This window comes from Schistocerca serialis, chromosome 1, assembly GCF_023864345.2.
Source record: "Schistocerca serialis cubense isolate TAMUIC-IGC-003099 chromosome 1, iqSchSeri2.2, whole genome shotgun sequence".
NCBI lineage: Eukaryota > Metazoa > Arthropoda > Insecta > Orthoptera > Acrididae > Schistocerca > Schistocerca serialis.
In genome coordinates, this window is record NC_064638.1 from 270,864,085 (window position 1) to 270,884,589 (window position 20,505).

The window sequence follows — 20,505 nt, forward strand, 5'->3', positions numbered from 1 at the left end:
CTACTAGTAAAACAACCTCTGGTTGCCAAAGAATATGTATCATTCATGTGTTCAGGTATCCAAAGACACTCATAGTAACAAACGTTGCTCAGGATATATGCATCTTTCAGAGTTTCTGACCGCTGACAGCCTTCTCCTATTACTCTTGTTCCCTGAATCACGTGACACATGGATGTAGTGTGTCTGGAGACAGACGGTGGAGAGCAAGCGCTTTGTAATATTTGACGGCAGAATACAAAGCTTTCGTGGTAGCGTTGAGGCCTGTGGAACGATCTGTGACATTTTAAGTTGAATACTCACTGTAATTTTTCGACACAGTGCTTTCTCGGTTTACGCTTTGATGACATTGTTTTCTTATTGGGAACCGGACAGTTTCTTTCACGAAACTGAGGATACGCTTTTTCCCATATTATGTACCATAAATTATTGGAGCTTGTCATTGATGTTTCAAAATCACTGACCAGATACATTAAACCTAATGTATGAGGGGCGTTTAATAAGTAATGCAACACGTTTTATTAGTGAAATCACGTAAGTTTTGTAGGCAACGGCCTTGCCGCAGTGGATACACAGGTTCCCGTGAGATCACCGAAGTTAAGCACTGTCGGACGTGGTCGGCACTTGGATGGGTGACCATCCAGGCCGCCATGCGCTGTTGCCATTTTTCGGGGCGCACTCAACCTCGTGATACCAACTGAGGAGCTACTCGAACGAATAGTAGCGGCTTCGGTCAAGAATACCATGATAACGACCGGGAGAACGGTGTGCTGACGCCAAGCCCCTCCTGTCCGCATCCTCCACTGAGAATGACACGGTTATCGGATGGTCCCGGTAGGCCACTCGTGGTCTGAAGACGGAGTGCTTAAAACGTTAGTTTTATTTAGGATTCCAATACACCATATTATTCCACATCCTTTTGGCTACTAAACCCTATTTTTCAACATAATCTCCGTTCAAGGCAATCGCCTTAAGCCACCTTAGCAGGGGGGGGGGGGGGGGGGGGGAGGCTATGTACTGCTTCCCGTGAGTGCATCCTTCATTGGGCCAAACGGATGGAAGTCTGAAGATGCGAGATCCGGTCTCTACGGTGGATGAGGAAGAACACTTCAATGAAGTTTTGTGATCTCCTCTTTGGTGCGCATATTTTTATGAGGCCTTGCGTTGTCATGGAGAATGAGAAGTTCGTTTGTTCTTGTAGCGACAAACACGTTGAAGTCGTTTTTTTTTTTCAATTTTCTGATGTCACAGCTGTTAGCGGCCGGTCGGCACGCCGGAGATCTAACAGGTTTGCGTGACCTTGTTGCGATGGTGTCATCGCTCGGACCAACGGCTCGTCGTGCTTTTGTTCACTGCCAGGTGTCCGGAGATATTCTGCAAGCGCCTATGAACATCTTCAGTGCTCTTATTTTCCGCCAAAAGAAACTCAATAACAACTCTCTGGTTGGAACGCACTTCCATTACGGACGCCATTTTGAAGGTTACGTATAGCGCCACCACCAGTCGGAACTTCATGAAATCATAGGGGCTGAAGCGGGAATATTGCACGGTGCTCCACAACAAATTTCGCATTTTTTCTACCAAATCTGGCAGAGCAAAAATGTGTTGCATTACTTATTGAACGCCTGTTGTAATTTGTCAAAGGAAGCAATAATTGCTATTAAGGACCAGAAAATTACCAACGATATTAGCCAGCTGCTTTTGAGAAGGGTTCACAGCCAAAAGATTGCATCCTTACTCCACACGGTAATATTGACAAACCCTGTGTGACCTCTTGACACTGAATGCCTTTGTTTAAAATTCAACATTTGCAGTTTCCTGTGGCAAGCCAGAAATGAAGCGTTAATCACATTTAACGTCACAGGACCTTTACCGATTGTTGGAAGCGAGTGGCCTGGATCCGCAAATTGTTAACGGCACAGTGGACTTTCCCGCTGAGAGAACAGCTCCTGGCGGAATCGAGAGCCCCGCTGACGAAGAGGAGCCGGCGTCCGCTTATTCACCCGTGTATTACAGTTGATATGAAATTCCTGCACATGGTGTAATTAATTTATACTTCAAATGTAAGCTGGAATCGATTACGCGAATTTCCATTGTAATGAAATTTTGCTCGTCATTAAAATGTGCAGCGGTATGGAATTGTATTATACCTTTTAAGGCGAACGAAGTAATTAAATTTGAATCTGATATGCAGATTTCACGCCCGTTGACGATATCTTTAACGAAGTCTATTTCTTTTTACAGAAGGTAAAAACTAGTCGGGACTGCGGTCATTTCTCTTCATCGTTTAACTTTTTCTATTTTTCGAAATATATACTGTGTCTTTTTTAACTTGAGTTAACTATGTATCTCGGAAATTACGCATCGTACTGAAAACAATTTTCGAGGTTAAAAGTATAGGAACGGGGACATCTGTATTTGCTACAACTGGTCACCTCCTAACCAGCCCTCCTGTCTTTGGTATTAGGAACCGACGCATTTTTTCTAACTGTAGATATTTATGTTCGAAATTGACTTTAGTGCAGTAAATTTGATTGTTCAGTGCAATATGACCAGCCGTCTCAAGGCCTGGTTAGAAATTGCGTTGGGCCGGATTCAGGAACTACGACGTGGATGTAATAACTTCCTGTTCCCATCGGAATGCTTGATATGGTGAGTCCCCTTGCCTCTCACCGTTGGGGGTGCTTCATTCCGGTGAGAGCCCTTGTGTCTCACCATTGGGATGCTTGTTTTCTGTACCGTACGGCAAGAAAGGAAGAATGAATTGATTGTCGGTGTTAATAACGATCATCCTCCTTTACCTCCTCTGCATTACTGCAGATGACGTGTCGCTGAGCGCATTTGTTCTGTGCATGCAGTACACGCGAGGCGCCTAGTTGTTTCCACTGCACTGTGTGGAATACGAAGGTTCTGTTATAGTTCACTAATCTGCTGTCTTCAAGTTGATGTCCCCAGCGCAGAAAACAGCACGCAGATCGTAGGTTCTGTATCCTGAGGCTGAAACTGGCTTATAGCGAGGTTCTGTTCTGAAATAATGTATCACTTCTTTGGGATGGCACTCGCGTATTTTAATATAGCCACACGAGAAGACTACATGATCTTAATACACCTTCTGATACAGCAAAGTACATGATCAAACACAATGTTTACGAAAATGTATCTTTACACTTTTTGTGGCTCGTGTCTGTGCCTCATGACTACCGGAGTGAATCTTTTAATACTGAATACTGGCAAACACATCCAGCCACAGACAACATGACTGTACATCTCGACTGCCTAATCCAGAGTGACGAACAGGAACTTGAGTAAAAATTGGAAACACATCCTACGACAGACAACATGACTGTTCTTCTCGACTGCCTAATCCAGAGTGACGAACAGCCCGAAATACTTAGCGCACCATACCAGAAAAGCCGTGACCCGAACGCTTCCGAAGTGCTTCGTCTGCAATTTCGTCAATCTTTTGTTTTTGATTTAAATTGTTTTTAATAATTCTAAAATGACTGATTGATAGTCAGCTGTTGAGAGGTATTTGTATTAAAAAGTGAAGTCATTCCATTCGGTAGTTTAACTAATAATAATAACTATACTTTAACGTTTTGGCGCCCTTGCTCCGAAAACAGCAGCCAATAACAGAGCAGTAGCATTATGCAGGCGGTCTTTCTCACGGGAATGGTACCGAATCTAACATCTGTCACAGGTACCTCACACCACATTTCGTCATCTATATACTTCTTGCATCGCCACTGCTCTGGGAACAGCTTCTTGGAGCCTAACATGATGGCTGACTAAGCCATAAATATTACAACCGGCCGGCCGCACACAGCTGTGACTCCCGCAACGTTGGAACGTGCGGACACTCTCATTCGGGATTATCGAAGGATCACAATCAGACACCTCGCTGCTCATCTGGACGTCTGTGTTGGTAGTGCTGACACGCTCTTCGACCAGTTGTGGTACTCAAGGTTGGTCCCCTCTGGGTAACTCACCGCCTATCGGAAGACCGTGAAGAGTGAAGAAGGGGATCGTCTGTGAGGAGTTGCTTGCGCGTTACGAGAATGATCGCGACAATGTTTTGTAGAACATGGGTTCATCACTTCGTGCCGAAAAGAAAACGGCAGTCCGTGAAGTGGCGCCACACCATATCTTCTCCGAACAAAAACTTCAAACCTGCATCCTTAGCCGATGAAGTCATGGCGATGGTCTTCTGAGACTCTTGAAAGGGGCACTCTGTTTGATATCCTCCCTCATGTGCAACGAGCAACTCTGTACTGTTCTGTGCTAACTTCAGTAAACTGAAGAAACGACTTCAGCTTGTTCGCCACAAACGAACTTCTCCTTCTCCATGACAATGCAAGGCATCACACACGTCTGCACACCCGAGAAAAGCTCACAAAACTTCGTGGGACTGTTCTTCCTCATCCACACTATAACCCGAATCTCGCATCTTCCGACTTGCATCTGTCTGTCCCAATAAAGGATTCACTCTGTAGGAAGCAGTATTTGGATGATGGGGAGGTTATTGATGCAGCAAGATGTTGGCAACGACTTCGACCAGTAGAGTGTTATCATGCGGGCATATAGGCCCTCCCAGCAAGCTGGTGTAAGGCCGTCGCATTGAACAGAGGTTATGTTGAAGAGTAGTGTTTTGCAGCTAAATGAGGGAGAACAATGTGGTGTATTGGAATACTGAATAAAACGAACCTGCTTTCGGAAAAAAGTATTGCATTGCTTACTGAAAGCCTCTCGAATTACTATTATTATCATATTTTCCGCTATTTTTGCACAGGCGCTGATAACCTCCTCATTGACCGCCTCTAACACCCCCCCCCCCCTCCCCACCCCTCCCCCCCCCCCCCCCCGCCGCATCCACACATACGTTGTGGATATCGTCACAATTCACCATTTAAAAATTGTAATATAATTATGAAAGAACTATTGAAAAATAGTAGTGTTACAGCTTTGACTAGAAACGCAGGCAAAGTTAGGGAAGTTCGTGTAGCGTAGAATCCAAAGATACTGTTTCATAGTTGACAGTAATATCGCTGGGCGCTAGCGTGCGCAGTCAAAAGCAGAGAAAGAGATTCTAGTCCCCTGTGGTGAATCACGGACCTAAGGTGACGGTGCTGAAGGGCGTAATGGAGAGTATTTTAGAAATCATGGCACGTCGTGAACGGGTGAGTGACCACATATCTGGCTACATTACGAAGCATATTAGAAGAATTGCAGTCTACAACCAAAATCATTAGAAATTGTTAGTTGTTAAAGAAGACCCTGTTGTCAATAATGGTCATTATAAAATGCGATACGTTGCACGACCTGGAACCCGCCACAAAGTAAAATGAAGCTGTTTATTTTTTTTTTATACTACATGCACGGTTTGCCAGCGTAGTAGTTTCAGCACTTTCAGCATTATAGTGGCCTTTCTTTCTTTAATGAGGGTCCTTCAGTAACTAATTCAACATATTTTCTCTGAAAACAGGTTGGTTTTATTCAGAATTCCAGTTTACCATATTATTCCCTATACTTTTCGCTACAAAACCCTGTTTTACGTCATAATCTCCGTTCAATGAGACGACCTTACGCCGCCTTACTGGGAAAGCCTCTATGCCGGCGTGGTACCGCTCTGCTAGTCAATGTCGGAGCCAACGTCTTACTGCATCAATAGCCTCCCCGCTTCCCGTGGAGTGCATCCTTCACTGAGCCAAACAGATGGAAGTCGGAAGGTGCGAGATACAGGTTGTAGGGTCGATGAGGAAGAACAGTCCAATGAAGTTTTCTGATCTCCTGGCGATTGCGGAGACTTGTGTGAGGCCGTGCATTGTCATGGAGGAGAAATTCGTTTGCATTTTTCTGCCGACGAACAGGCTGAAGCCGCTTCTTCACTTTCCTGAAGGTAGCACAATGCCCTTCAGAGTTGCTCGTTGCGCCATGAGGGAGGACATCAAACAGAATAATCCCTTCGGGGTCCCAGAAGACCGTTCGCGATGACTTTACCAGCTGAGGGTGCGGCTCTGAACAGGTGGTTGTGGCGCCACTCCATAGATGGCCGTTTTGTTACTGGTTCGAGGTGATGAACCCATGTTCCATCGCCTGTGATGATGTTCGACAAAAAATTGTCACGATCAGCCTAGTAACGCCAAAGTAATTCCGCACAGATAGTCCTTCGTTGCTGTTTGTGATCTTCTGTTAGGCGGAGAAGATTCCAGGGGCCACACACCTGTGAGTACCCCAACCGACGGACGAGTGTGTCAGCGCTACCAACAGAGATGTCCAGTTCCTGTCGCTGCACACGCTTTGCTCGATGGACCATCAGTGTTCTGTGGATGTAGATTGAACTTCAGCATTGATATTAATGATTCCTTCACACATGGCAACGGATGGTTGACAGTTGCTATTGTACGAGGTGGTTCTGGTGTTTCAAATGTATCGGGACTTGAGAGCTTTGTCGACCGTGATATTATCTCATATAGGACGTATCATGTTATTGAAAGTGCTAATAAAGACTTTGGAAAATCTACCTATATGTCACCCTCTCCTTTTACCTTATATACACGTAGTAGACGTAAGTTATCAACGAATGAAACTGTATTTGTGTGGATCAAAGGCAAAGGTACTTGTGAATATGTAAAGTTTGTTGGTGATTGTACCGTTTATTTTCATAAATAAAAACTTTTTACAAGACCCATTGATCTGTAGCGTAGCCCGACTGAGGTTAGGTTGGATGTTGGATTGTTATATCTCGATCACCTTGAATGAGAGTGTCCGCACGTACCAACACTGCAGGAGTCACAGGTGTAAGCGGCCGTCCCGGCGCTCGGGAGATGGACATTTTTGCACGTCCTTTTTGCGATGATGAGAGGTGCCTAGCCCAACGACTCACCATGCTTTTGTTCACTGCCAGATCTCCGTAGATCTCCGCAAGCTTCTGTGAATATCTGTGATACTCTTTGTTTCCCGCCAAAATAAACTCGGCGACAGATTTTCTGTTTGGAACGCACTTCCGTTGCAGGCGTCATTTTGATACTTATAGCGCCACCAGAACTGGAACTTACTGAAGTTATAGGGGTTGAAGTGGGATTATTCCTCGATGTGCCACAACAAATTCCACGTTTTTCCAACCGAAACTGGCCTACAAAAAAAGTTCTGTGTTACTTATTGAACACCCTTTGCTGCTGAACTACAAACATTGAATGTTACTGATTATCCCAAATCATTAACCACGGCAGCGTCCTATCCTTTGACTATTATCAGCGACAGATTTTTAAGAGGTATGGTTAATTCAATGAAGAGCACTCACTCACTCCGGCTTCAGGCCACGAGTGGTCTACCGGGACCATCCGACCGCCGTGTCATCCTCCGAGGACAATGCGGATAGGAGGGACGTGGAGTCACCACACCGCTCTACCGGTCGTTATGATGGTATTCTTGACCGAAGCCGCTACTATTCGGTCGAGTAGCTCCTCAATTGGCATCACGAGGCTGAGTGCACTACGAAAAATGGCAACAGCGCATGGCGGCCTGGATGGTCACCCATCCAAGTGCCGGCCACACCCAACAGCGCATAACTCCCGTGATTTCATGGGAACTGGAGAAGCCACTGTGGCAAGACTGTTGCCCCAATTCAATGAAGAGAAAACTAATTATTAAGTCATGTAGTTTATAAAATTAGATCAAGTTGTAATTAAAATTTTTGTGCGCTGTAGTGATTCTGCTGCAACTCATCAATAAGTAAGTAAAGACAGTACAAAATAAAAGAATTTCAAGTAAACGCCAAAGTAAAGTGCATATGCTATTTCGATTAAAGTGACCTTTACAAATTATTTTGTGTGTTTGCAGATATTTTATGCGTTTTTCGCTCTTGTAATATTGGCAATGCAAAGCTGTTTGTTGATACTTAATAAAGTCATTACGGTCTTCTCTGAAGTAATATTCGTACGATACTGTGATTAGTAGTGGGTATTTTGCTTCACAAACCCTGACGGCATATAGCATTACAGTGAGCGACGTCATTCAGTCAATATCACATGGCGTGTTGCTAGCTAGAAACCATTATTGTTTTTTTTCTACTTACAAGTAATGTCACTGCCTTTCTAATTAACACAAAATCATTTTAATCCAAACTCATGTGAGCGCATTTTGTCCAGCTACTTCCATCCTATATACTCAATAATAATTTCGTGATTTCTGTTCAGTTCAGTCATCCACAATTTTTAGCTTTTACTCCCTTCTGAACTGGCGACCTTAAACTGTTAATATGCCATAATAATTTCATACAATTTCAAAAATTTCAATAAATCATTTTATCTCTTACAAAATTTCTTTCCGATCGTTCTCATACACGAAAGTTATCTGTATGATAGCAACCGCGCTACTTCTGCGGGCGCAGGTTCGAATCCAGCCTCGGGCATGGATGTGTGTGATGTCCTTAGGTTAGTTAGGTTTAAGTAGTTCTAAGTCTAGTGGACTAATGACCTCAGAAGTTAACTCCCATAGTGCTTAGAGCCATTTGAACCATTTGAACAACGCTGGAGACTATTTCGAAAGACAGTAACAGGTGCAAACATGTAACTCTTTTTGTATCGGTTGTGCTTAATAGTTGCCACTATTTACGTTCCAACCCTCGTACAGGACCTCGTTCAAACTCAGTGAGGTGCTGATAATGGTGCCTTAGTTGCCTTAAAGGCATTCTTGACTAACATCAGCTCACCACGCCCAATCTGAACGGTAAGTAATTAACGATCACTATCTACCGTTATAGCTTCTACTGAAAACTGATTTGCATCCAGATAGCGGCGCTACGACCGTCAGTCTTATGCGACTGGCACCAGATCTGAACAGACATCATCTTTCAGTTGTAGAGACATGGCTAGCAGCATTCATTTATGCCGCACAACTCAATGGTGCTGCGATTTTCTGCAGGGTATATTAAACGTCAGGTACAGAGGTCATTAAAGCATTAATTTACCAGAGAGTGTAGTATGGTTATAAATGTAGCAGACCAACGGTCGTTACCCCGCCAGCTGGAGCACTGCACGCTAAGCATCACAACCCGATCGAGTACTTCTTTTTGATTTACATAATACACTACTGGCCATTAAAATTGCTACACCACGAAGATGACGTGCTACAGACGCGAAACTTAACCGACAGCAACAAGATGCTGTGATATGCAAATGATTATTTTTCCAGAGCATTCACACAAGGTTGGCGCCGGTGGCGACACCTACAACGTGCTGACATGAGGAAAGTTTCCAACTGATTTCTCATTCACAAACAGTAGTTGACCGGCGTTGCCTGGTGAAACATTGTTGTGATGCCTCGTGTAAGGAGGAGAAATTCGTACCATCACGTTTCCGACAGTGATAAAGGTCGGATTCTAGCCAGTCGCGATTGCGTTTTATCGTATCGCGACATTTCTGCTCGCGTTGGTCAAGATCCAACGACTGTTAGCAGAATATGGAATCGGTGGGTTCAGGAGGGTAATATGAAACGCCTTGCTGGATCCCAACGGCGTCGTATCGCTAGCAGTCGAGATGACAGGCATCTTATCCGCATGGCTGTAACGGATCGTGCAGCCACGTCTCGATCCCTGAGTCAACAGATGGGGACGTTTGAAAGACAACAACCATCTGCACGAACAGTTCGACGTGCAGCAGCATGGACTATCAGCTCGGAGACCATGGCTGCGGTTACCCTTCACGCTGCATCACAGACAGGAGCGTCTGCGATGGTGTACTCAACGACGAACCTGTGTGCACGAATGGAAAACGACATTTTTTCACATGAATCCAGGTTCTGTTTACAGCATCATGATGGTGGCATCCGTGTTTGGCGACATCGCGGTGAAAGCACATTGGAAGCGTGTATTCGTCATCGCCATACTGGCGTATCACCGGTCGTGATTTTATGGGGTACCATTGGTGACACGTCTCGGTCACCTCTTGTTCGCATTGACGGCACTTTGAACAGTGGACGTTACATTTCAGATGTGTTACGACACGTGGCCCTACCCTTCATTCGATCCCTGCGAAACCCTACATTTCACCAGGATAATGCACGACCGCATGTTGCAGGTCCTGTACGGGCCTTTCTGGATACAGAAAATGTTCGACTGCTGCCCTGGCCAACACATTCTCCAGATCTCTCACCAACTGAAAAAGTCTGGTCAATGCTGGCCGAGCAACTGGCTCGTCACAATACGCCAGTCACTACTCTTGATGAACTGTGGTATCGTGTTGAAGCTGCATGGGCAGCTGTACCTGTACATGCCATCCAAGCTCTGTTTGACTCAATGGCCAGGCGTATCAAGGCCGTTACTACGGCCAGAGGTGGTTGTTCTGGGTACTGATTTCCCAGGATCTATGTACCCAAACTGCGTGAAAATGTAATCACATGTCAGTTCTAGTATAATACAGTTGTCCAATGAATACCCGTTTATCATCTGCATTTCTTCTTGTGTAGCAATTTTAATGTCCAGTAGTGTAATTAATCGTAGTTGTGAAAAGATTATAGGCTATAACAGCAGTCTTGTTTCTGCAACAGCGGGTGTAGTTTCGGAACAGGAGGAAAACAATCGTGCGATTAATCTGAGGTCGAACCCCAAACTATTGCAAAATGTCGTACTACCGCCTTGAGCTGCTGGTAAAATACTAACCCTTGGATTACTAAGTTATAAATTGTTCAGCTGAACTACTGAGGTACAGCGACTGTAATATATCATATTGAGCGATGGAACTGCAAGAAAACAGTTGTGACAGTTGTGAGTAATTCTGTTGGGGAAGAACGGAAACAAAACGCCAGCGCCGGGGCAAGGAAAGCGGCGCGCCGGAGCGCACCCTCTCCCCCGAATGACGCGTCACCGCGAATTAATGGCCACGGGGGCCGCAGATAAATAATGCCGACTCGTTTGGCGAATATTTCACTGCGGGGGTGGCGGCGATCTCGATTTCCCAGCCGCCTGATTAATTGCCGCAGTTCACCTGACCGCCAAGATTAAAGTTACTGCCGCCGGCGGCCGCTTTCTCTCGTTTCGGACAGTTTTGACAGTTAAATATTCCGGCTCTGTGAACAAGCAGGCCAGCGCGACGTTGCTTATCGCCGCTAATGCCGCCCCTGATGAACTCGGCCGACGCAGCAGGCGCTGTCGCGCTCTTCGCGGCGATCCGAGCGCCGAATAACGGCGGCGGCGGCGGCGGCGGCGGCGACGGCGAAGAGATTACGCCGGTGAAGCGGCGCTGGTACGAAAATTTGGAGAGAAAGCTGGGCGCTACTTCACGTAAATGGAGTTGTAAAGTTCGGATTCTTCAGCGAGACATCGTAACTTTTGCAATGGGGTTTTGTAGGCCTACTGACTGAGCTATCCAGATGCGACACGCAACCTGCTCTCACACCGGCAGTTCTAGCTGTACCTCTCTTGTACGCTACTGGCCATTAAAATTGCTACACCACGAAGATGACGTGCTACAGACGTGAAATTTAACCGACAGGAAGAAGATGCTGTGATATGCAAATCATTAGCTTTTCAGAGCATTCACACAACGTTGGCGCCGGTGGCGACACCTACAACGTGTGTTGTTTTCTTACTGGGGCATCGTATTGTATCCGTTATCGGTTTTCTACACTAGGTTAAGCAAAAAGTTTTGGTTCACTACTTAGTAAAGTTTACGACAGATTTATTTCCTATGACGTCTATCAAAGCATTTATGAAAACATTTTAAAAATTATCAAAACGTGAAATGTGGTGAAAACTTACGTGCCCTATGCTCCTGTGTGACGAAATCGTAGCATGCTTTTGTTATGAATTTTATAGATGAGACAATGGGCCATATTTTGTAAATGTTCATCGTGTGTGCTGCCATTAAATAGGTAATGGTGTGGCGTGAGGGGATTTTCAAGGAATTGAACAGCACTCGCTTAGTGCACATCGACTTCAAAATTCACAACAAAAGCGATTTCGTCACACAGAATCACATGGCGTTGCACGTTTTAATAACTTCTAAAACACTTCCATAAATGCTTTGATAGAAGTTATAAGAAATAAATCGTAAACTTTACCAAACAGTGACTTTCTGTCTATCCTAGTGCAGCAAACCAATAACGGATACAAAAAGAGGTCCCAGCAAGAAAACAAAACGAAACGTGTAACGACCGTGATATGGTGGATTTGTAAAAAAATTGCAAACCTAGCATGGTTTTTCCAAATTAACGTTGTTAAACGATACTTGTGGCTAGTTACTCTTTCAGTTATAAAGATTGTAGTATCAGAGCCACGTTCACAACATGTCAATTTTCTATTAAAATAGCGAATATTTAACGTTCCTTTCAATTACACCGTAGATTGCCGGCCGGAGTGGCCTAGCGATTCTAGGCGCTACAGTCTGGAACCGCGCGACCGCTACGGTCGCAGGTTCGAATCCTGCCTCGGGCATGAATGTGTGTAATGTCCTTAGGTTAATTTGGTTTAAGTAGTTCTAAGTTCTAGGGGACTGATGACCTCAGAAATTAAGTCGCATAGTGCTCAGAGCCATTTGAACCATTTTTGAAAAAGTGGTTCGTTAAAACGAGGAAGGCCTACAGATGAAGAGGAAGATAAAGCATTTATTATACTAAACACCCACATTTGAAGACAAAGATTTTGAGCAATAATCCAAAATTTAACAATAACAATGATGGCTAAATTGAAAAAGTTTTAAGCTCAATATTTTTTCAATAATGAATATGTCAATGTTTTTTCTAAGTAGCGAAAATAGGAAACGTATAAAAAGACTCTTAATTTGGCTTTTTTAGGTACTTGATACTGTGATATGACAAGGTACCAATCATGCTCCATGAGGGGGTCCATTTGAACCATCTGAACACCGTAGATTAGTGCATAGACAGCTCATACAGTCTCACTACAATTTGGCTTTTACGATTGGGTTGGTTTTTCAAGTAGTTATTTGTACAAGATCGTATGTCGTTCGATGTTCAGGGCATGCTACTACAATCAAGTCATAACTAGTGAAGTACCATTGCGTGCGAACAAACCGTTTCCATTCCCATGAAACGTATTTGGAGTTACGAATAAGAACAACCTTCAACTATATGAGGGAATGACGACAGTGAAAATTTGTCCCGGTCTTGGACTAGAATACGGATTTCTCCCTTCACCCGAGCGGTCACCTTAACCCCTTTGACTATCCGTGCGCGATTCACGGCCAGACCCAAACTTCAGTATGCACTTTTTAATTGAAAGTCGCTGCCTGGTATCGGTGGATAAAGCAATATAGCACTGCCTGTGTTGTTAAGTAGAACGATGAAATGCTCCTGCGGACATTCTTGCTTCGTTCTTAACAACACAAGCACTGCGATGCTATATTTGCCATTTCCAGTTTGAAATTGTTTATCTGTTTATCATTTTGGAGCGTGCCATTGCACTGCAGGTACAGCACTAGCACTCACGTTGACTACCGTGTAATTTTCAATTGTGCTTGCCTTCACGTCTAAGGCACGTTTCAGCCAGACTGGAACAGTTTACCCTACAGTGTGGCAACAGCGAGAGTCGAGCTAATGGGTTTCGAGCCAGAGTACTCACAGACGGTACAGCAACTCGGTGCACAAGCATGGGGCTCATTTAAAAGCGGGCCAAGCGAACAACCAATTGATCCGTCAGAGCATTTGGCGCGCGCTTAGGACACAGCAAACACGCCGGCCCTGATGAGAGCTGTTATTAACCCGTACGCCACATGTTTGTCCGGCTGAATTATATCCGTATTCTCTAACAGCAGACGAGTGCGCTGTTGTATTTACCTTGCTAATTGGTGAGGATGGGCAGAGCAGTCGGCGCAGAAACCAATTAAAATCGCTACGCTGGTCGCGATAGGGAATTTCTACTACAATTATGAAAATTTTAATTAATGTTTATTTTAATTTATCGATGAAATTGATATTGGCTGCTGCGTTTATTAGCCGTTGTGTCGACCTGATTTTTCTGTCGGTTCCGAAAATTTTCAATGAGAAATGTCTTGTGCCTAGTCAAAGTTCCATTTTTGTAGTTTGCAGTAACATTCGTGGATCATGTATACCTCTAACGGCATCACCATGAGTGGACCCACCGTAGCATTTAACTACATCGGAAAGAGAAAAAGAAGCCCTGGAAAGCTGTAATGTTACTTAGATTATTCTCCTTGGCGTTTACCACGAGTTACAACCAAACTAAAAGAATCTTTCCTTACACTAATTAATTTTATAGCAGGATACCGCCAGTTACGATTACTTGATGCACATTCAACAGAAAACCGAGGATATAGTGTATATCGGTTATAGCGACCACATATGAGTGCTATTCAGAAAGTAATAGACGTTTTGGGCTACCGCGGCTGTGGGTGGGGCTACACTCTTCATCTTGGTGCCATAAAGTTCCTACTCTCAGTAATCATCCAGCGGTGGTAGCTTGTGGTCTGTGTCTCCGCTACTTTGCCTACTTGTGACGTGTTAAAATGTACACTGCAACAGAAAACCCCGGCACTTGTGAGGTGCGTTCTGTGATAAGGTTATTGTTGGCAAAAAACTGCAAACCAATTGAAATTTACAGCGATCTTTGAGATGTATACAGAAAAGAAACAACGGGTCAAAGCCGAGTAAGACAGGGCATTGATTTTAAAAATGGCCGTACCAGTGTTCACGATGGAGGCCGCAGTGGTAGGACTAGCGTTGTGATGGCGCACGGGCGATGAAAATCAACGACGAAATTCGTGAAAATCGTCGTTTCACGATTATGGAATTTCCACAACATTTACCCCAAATACACACATCAAAAAAAGTTTTGCATCACCTCGTTTTCCAGGGTTCCGGAACCTGTACAGGAAATTGGAATAGAGATCAATATAAACATCATTTCCGCCGTTTTTATTGCTCATGAAAACCACACACATTGCATGTTGTACCACGATACAGCGAGACCTTCAGAGGTGGTAATACAGATTGCTGTACACACCGGTACATCTAGTACCCAGTACCACGTTCTCTTGCATTGATGCATGCCTGTTTTCGTCGTGGTATTCTATCCACAAGTTCATCAAGGCACTGTTGGTCCAGATTGTCCTACTCCTCAACGGCGATTCGGCGTAGATCCCTCAGAGTGGTTGGTGGGTCACATGGTCCATAAACAGCCGTTTTCAATCCATCCCAGGCCTATTCGATAGGATTCATGTTTGGAAATCATTCTGGCCACTCTTGTCGAGCGATGTTGTTATCCTGAAGGAAGTCATTCACAAGATGTACGCGATGGGGCGCGAATTGTCGTCCATGAAAACGAATCCCTCGCCAATATGTTGCCGATATCGGTCGGAGGATGGCATTCACGTATCGTACAGCCGTTACGGCACCTTCCATGACCACCAGCGGCGTACATCGGCCCCACATAATGCCACCCCAAAACAGCAGGGAGCCTCCACCTTGGTGCACTCGCTAGACAGTGTGTCTAAGGCGTCCAGCCTGACCGGGTTGCCTCCAAACACGTCACCGACGATTGTCTGGTTAAAGGTATATGCGACACTCATCGGTGAAGAGAACGTGATGCCAATCGTGAGCGGTCCATTCGGCATGTTGTTGGGCGCATCTGTACCGTGCTGCATGATGTCGTGGTTGCAAAGGTGGACCTCGCCATGGACATCGGGGAAATTGCGCATCATGCAGCCTATTGCGCATAGTTTGAGTCGTAACACGACGTCTGTGGCTGCACGAAAATCATTATTCAACATGGTGGCGTTGCTGTCAGAGCTCCTCCGAGCCTTAATACATAGGTAGCGGTCATCCACTGAAGTAGTAGCCCTTGGGCGGCCTAAGCGAGTCATGTCATCGACAGTTCCCGTCTCTCTGTATCTCCTCCAGGTCCGAACAACATTGCTTTGGTTCACTCCCAGACGCCTGGACACTTCCCTTGTTAAGAGCCCTTCCTGTCACAAAGTAACAATGCAGACGCGATCGAACGCGGTATTGACCGTCTAGGCATGGTTAATTACAGACAACAGGAGCCGTGTACATCCTTCCTTGTGGAACGACTGGAACTGATCAGCTGTCGAATCCCTTCCGTCTAATAGGCGCTGCTCATGCATGGTTGTTTACATCTTTTTGCGATTTTAGTGACATTTCTGAACAGTCAAAGCGACTGTGTGAGTGATACAGTATCCACAGTAACGTCTCTATTCAAGAGTTCTGGGAACAGGGGTGATGTAAAACCTTTTCTGATATGTGTATCACTGAGTTTGGTGCATGAATTGTGGCGGAGAAGCTTGGTTATCACAAATTTTGTGCTAGGCGGTTTCCCAATATCCTAAAAAGACCACAACAAACGTACTACGAGAAAGTTATCGATCGCGTCTTATCTGGATACGAGACTTGGGTGAAGCATGGCAATTGATGGTAGTTATGAAACAAAAAGGCAATCGATGGAGTTAGAACATGAAGTGGGAAGACGCAAATTCTTCCAAGAAACCTAACAAGTGTCTGCAAACGCTGTCAGCAAGAAAGATCATCGCTACTATGTTTTAGGATTCTCAGGGTGTGATTCTCGTTGATTTCCTTGTAAGTGGCACAACAATTAACTCAGGAAGTTATTGTCAAACACCAACAGAGTTAAGACGGGCGATGCGAAACAAGCACCTGTGAGGTCCTACAAGGTCTTGGAATGCAAGAGTTTGGACATCCACCATACAGCCCGTATTTGGCGCCTAGCAACTACCACCTCTTCCCAGCGGTGAAGACCTTGCTCTCTACACAACGCTTTGATACTGACTCCAAAAAGCGTGTCTGTACAAACCAGTGGTTGCAACCGCAGGCGGCATATTGCTACTGAGACGGTACTGAAAAACTTGTGCAACCATTTGAAAAGTACCTCAGTCTGAATAGCGATTATGTAGAAAAATATATTAAGAGTGTACTTTTGAATTACATGTAATAAAATTTGCTTTTTCCATATCGTTAATTTTTTTGTTTCAAAACGTTTGTTACTCTCTGGTTAGCTCTCGTAATAACAAGTCGTAGAACATTTTTTACGCGTTTCGAACTCCATAAAAGATATGTATTGCACAAATAAAGTCTTAACTGCTCATCAAAGATACTGTCAGAGGCTCTTTTTTCCTCTTTTAGTTGAAGTGCTACGAAGATACAATACAACACAATACAACACATCAGTAGCCATTAAGTGTTTCACACTTGTAACCTGAGACCGGTAATATAATACGCGCTAGAGTGTGATGCGTCACAGTTCTGGTGTCATAAATACCATGGTATAATGTGGTGGTGTGTTCTTGGTAACTGGAAAATGTTAACGTATACCGGAATTAAGAAGTTTTAACAGCAGCTGAGATCGACCATAATTAGTTCATTTAGCATGCGATTGCTTTGGATTGGGCCACGACAGTAAAACATCTCGTGAAGTTTTGATAAATGAACGAAAATTCATCAAGTGTGAAGTGGACCTGGCTCGGTATTTCAGTTATTTTGCTCCAGCATAGTGCGCCTATAAGTCGTGTTCAGTTCGTGCTTTGTCCTAATAATCTTTTCAGGCACGTTATAACTTCTGGCAATACTACAGGTTTGTTACAAATTACAACTTGAATTTCACTTTAACTCGGTGTTATCTTTATACCTCGTACATATCGCACAACATCTAGATTCACTTTCGTGTAATAATGAATGATGTGGTCAGTGTGTAATACGATGTTAGTAACGCCAAGTAGAGAGTCGAACCCCCTGTATAAAACAACTCCAAACTCCTGATTGCCTTAGAACTGAGTCGCCGTGATGAATATTTGACATTAGGCACTTGAGCGTGCCACTGGTTACACGTCTCGGTCACCTCTTGTTCGCATTGACGGCACTTTGAACAGTCGACGTTACATTTCAGATGTGTTACGACCCGTGGCCCTACCCTGCGAAACCCTACATTGGCCGACCGGTGTGGCCGAGCGGTTCTAGACGCTTCAGTCTGGAACCGCGCGACCGCTACGGTCGCAGGTTCGAATCCTGCCTTGGGCATGGATGTGTATGATGTTCTTAGGTTAGTTAGGTTTAAGTAGTTCTAGGTTCTAGGGGACTGATGACCTCAGAAGCTAAGTCCCATAGTGCTCAGAGCCATTTTAACCATTTTTTTAAACCCTACATTTCAGCATGATAATGCAGGACCGCATGTTGCATGTCCTGTACGGGCCTTTCTGGGTACAGAAAATGTTCGACTGGTGCCCTGTCCAGCACATTCTCCAGATCTCTCACCAATTGAAAACGTCTGGCCGGTGGTGGCCAAGCAACTGGCTTGTCACAATACGCCAGTCACTACTCTTGATGAGTTGTGATATCGTGTTGAAGCTGCATGGGCAGCTGTACCTGTACACGCCATCCAAGCTCTGTTTGACTCAACGCCCAGGCGTATCATTGCCGTTATTACGGCCAGAGGTGGTTGTTCTGAGTATTGATTTGTCAGAATCTATGCACCCAAATTGAGTGAAAATGTAATAACATGTCAGTTCTAGTATAAGATATCTGTCCAATGAATACCCGTTTATCATCTGCATTTCTTCTGGGTGCAGCAGCTTTAATGGTCAGTAGTGTATGTGCAAAATTCTGTCCAATTGGTCTTTAGATCGTCAAAATTCCGGGCTGACTAGAGGGCCCTATCCATTACGCTTCAGACTTTCTGTATTGGGGAGATATCCGACGATCTTCTGGCCAAGGCAGTAGAAACTCTCGTCCTGTGCGGAAGGACACTATCTTGCTGAAATGTAAGCCCTAGATGACTTGCCAAGAGGAGAAAATATCGTTGTACTTTGTTGACGCCGACCTACACAGGGAGAAGTGATCATCTTAATAAAATAAGGGAAATCAGAGCTTGCACGGAAAGACATAGGTGTTCGTTTTCTTCACGCGCTATTCGAGAGTGGACTTATAGAGAATTATTGTGAAGGTGGTTAGATGAATCTTCTGCCAGGCACTTAAGTGTGATTTGCAGAGTAGCCACTTGCATATAGATGTACCGCTGAGCTGTGTGGCAACCAAAGGTGTCCCGCTATGAAATGAAATGGCACCCCAGAACATCAGTCTTGTTTGTTGGGCCGTACGGCGTGTGACAGGTTGGGATCCGACCGCTATCCGGGGCACCTCCAGATACGTCTTCGGCCCGGAATCTCTTTGACAGGAGTAGAATTGTTTCAGTGATGAGCACCCGCTGGTGAGATAGCGTTAAGTTAATATAAATAAATTCTGACGTTGGTTATCTTTGGTTGTGTGGTGACACTACAGTTTACTGTGTATATGTATATTGTAACACTGCACCCGTCACTTATCTGGTTTTGGCGTGTGTTCGCTCCAGCTAATTGACTAACAGATCAACAGAGAGTGCAAAACTGCCGCAATATCGGATAATGCAAAGAAAGTAATAAGGCCCTGTGACTCCTGATTGAACTGCAGTGGCAGTGTTGACATTAATTGATTCATAATTGATCCCTTTTAATTAAAAAGGGGTGCAGATTGATATTATATTCAGATGTTGAACACCAGATGTAAATGTTGAACATAAAATTAATTAAGAAAGTGACTTGGGATTTCAACTACTTGATTGAAAACAGATGCAGTCGATTAGCACAAATTTATTTTAACTCACGACCTTCAATCATCACATTACATGACTCTCCTAACAGGCAGTGGGAATAAGTAGCATTTACGAAGAGTAAAGCGCGATAAATCAAACTTAATTCCTATCGACTGACCCAGGCGTAATGCAAAGTGCGAGAAGAATTCTACAATACACCTCCCGTGAAACCCTCATGGAAACTTCGCCGACCAGTGGCCTAACTCAAGCTGGAGCGGGCGCAATATCACCGAATTCAGCGTGGCGGGGCGGCGTTGTTGTGCGGACGTCGGCCGGCCTCGTGGTGCTTCAAGGCTGCGCTCGTCTATTCACTCTTAGCTATCTTGCTCATCACATAGCTGAACTAAAACCTTCTATCTCCAAGCTCAATCGTTCCATTTGCTAAGTCCTAAACTGCAGAGATGGTCACTCTCTTTTAGGCAAGCTGAGTAAAGAATGCCACGTCCACACTCTAGGCAAGCTGGGAACGGAACACCTCTATGGAGACTTTTGCCAGTCCGCTCTTCCCCTTGGTTTCCCCTCCAGCAAAATCACTTACGTCAATTGCAGCACAAGTCACGTTAATTATGCGTCGCTTCCCAGTGCCGACCAATGCCTGCTCTGGGAAGTGCACAAATTCCCACAAAATTTCCCTTCCTCTCAACTTCTGCTATTTAGCTCCTCCCACGCCACCCATTAAGGTTATCATCTGCATAAAACACCAGTTTTTCCGAAATTCTGACTCCCAGGAGAGTACTTCAAATTCCTTGGTCCTATGTTCCCATCGGTGGCCGGTGTATTTCATTCTGTCGCTCTTCACCTGATTTACTTCAGACTCTGCGGACCGTGAATTCAGGGTGAAGTTGCTGTAGGCACAATCAGCATATTTCGGCCAATGTTGA

The 20,505-nt window shown here is 44.7% G+C and overlaps 1 protein-coding gene and 1 pseudogene across 1 annotated transcript in view; both read left to right on the forward strand.

Annotated features, from left to right (window-relative positions):
- Positions 1 to 543: 543 nt before the first annotated feature.
- LOC126428091 (5S ribosomal RNA) lies at positions 544 to 661 on the forward strand (annotated as a pseudogene).
- A 10,442-nt stretch (positions 662 to 11,103) lies between these two features.
- LOC126465293 (zinc finger protein 541-like) overlaps positions 11,104 to 20,505 on the forward strand; it is a 677,038-nt gene continuing 667,636 nt past the window's right edge. The window contains exon 1 of the mRNA XM_050096299.1: positions 11,104 to 11,275. Within this exon, the coding sequence (XP_049952256.1) occupies positions 11,104 to 11,275 (172 nt within the window). The remainder of the gene's footprint in view (positions 11,276 to 20,505) is intronic.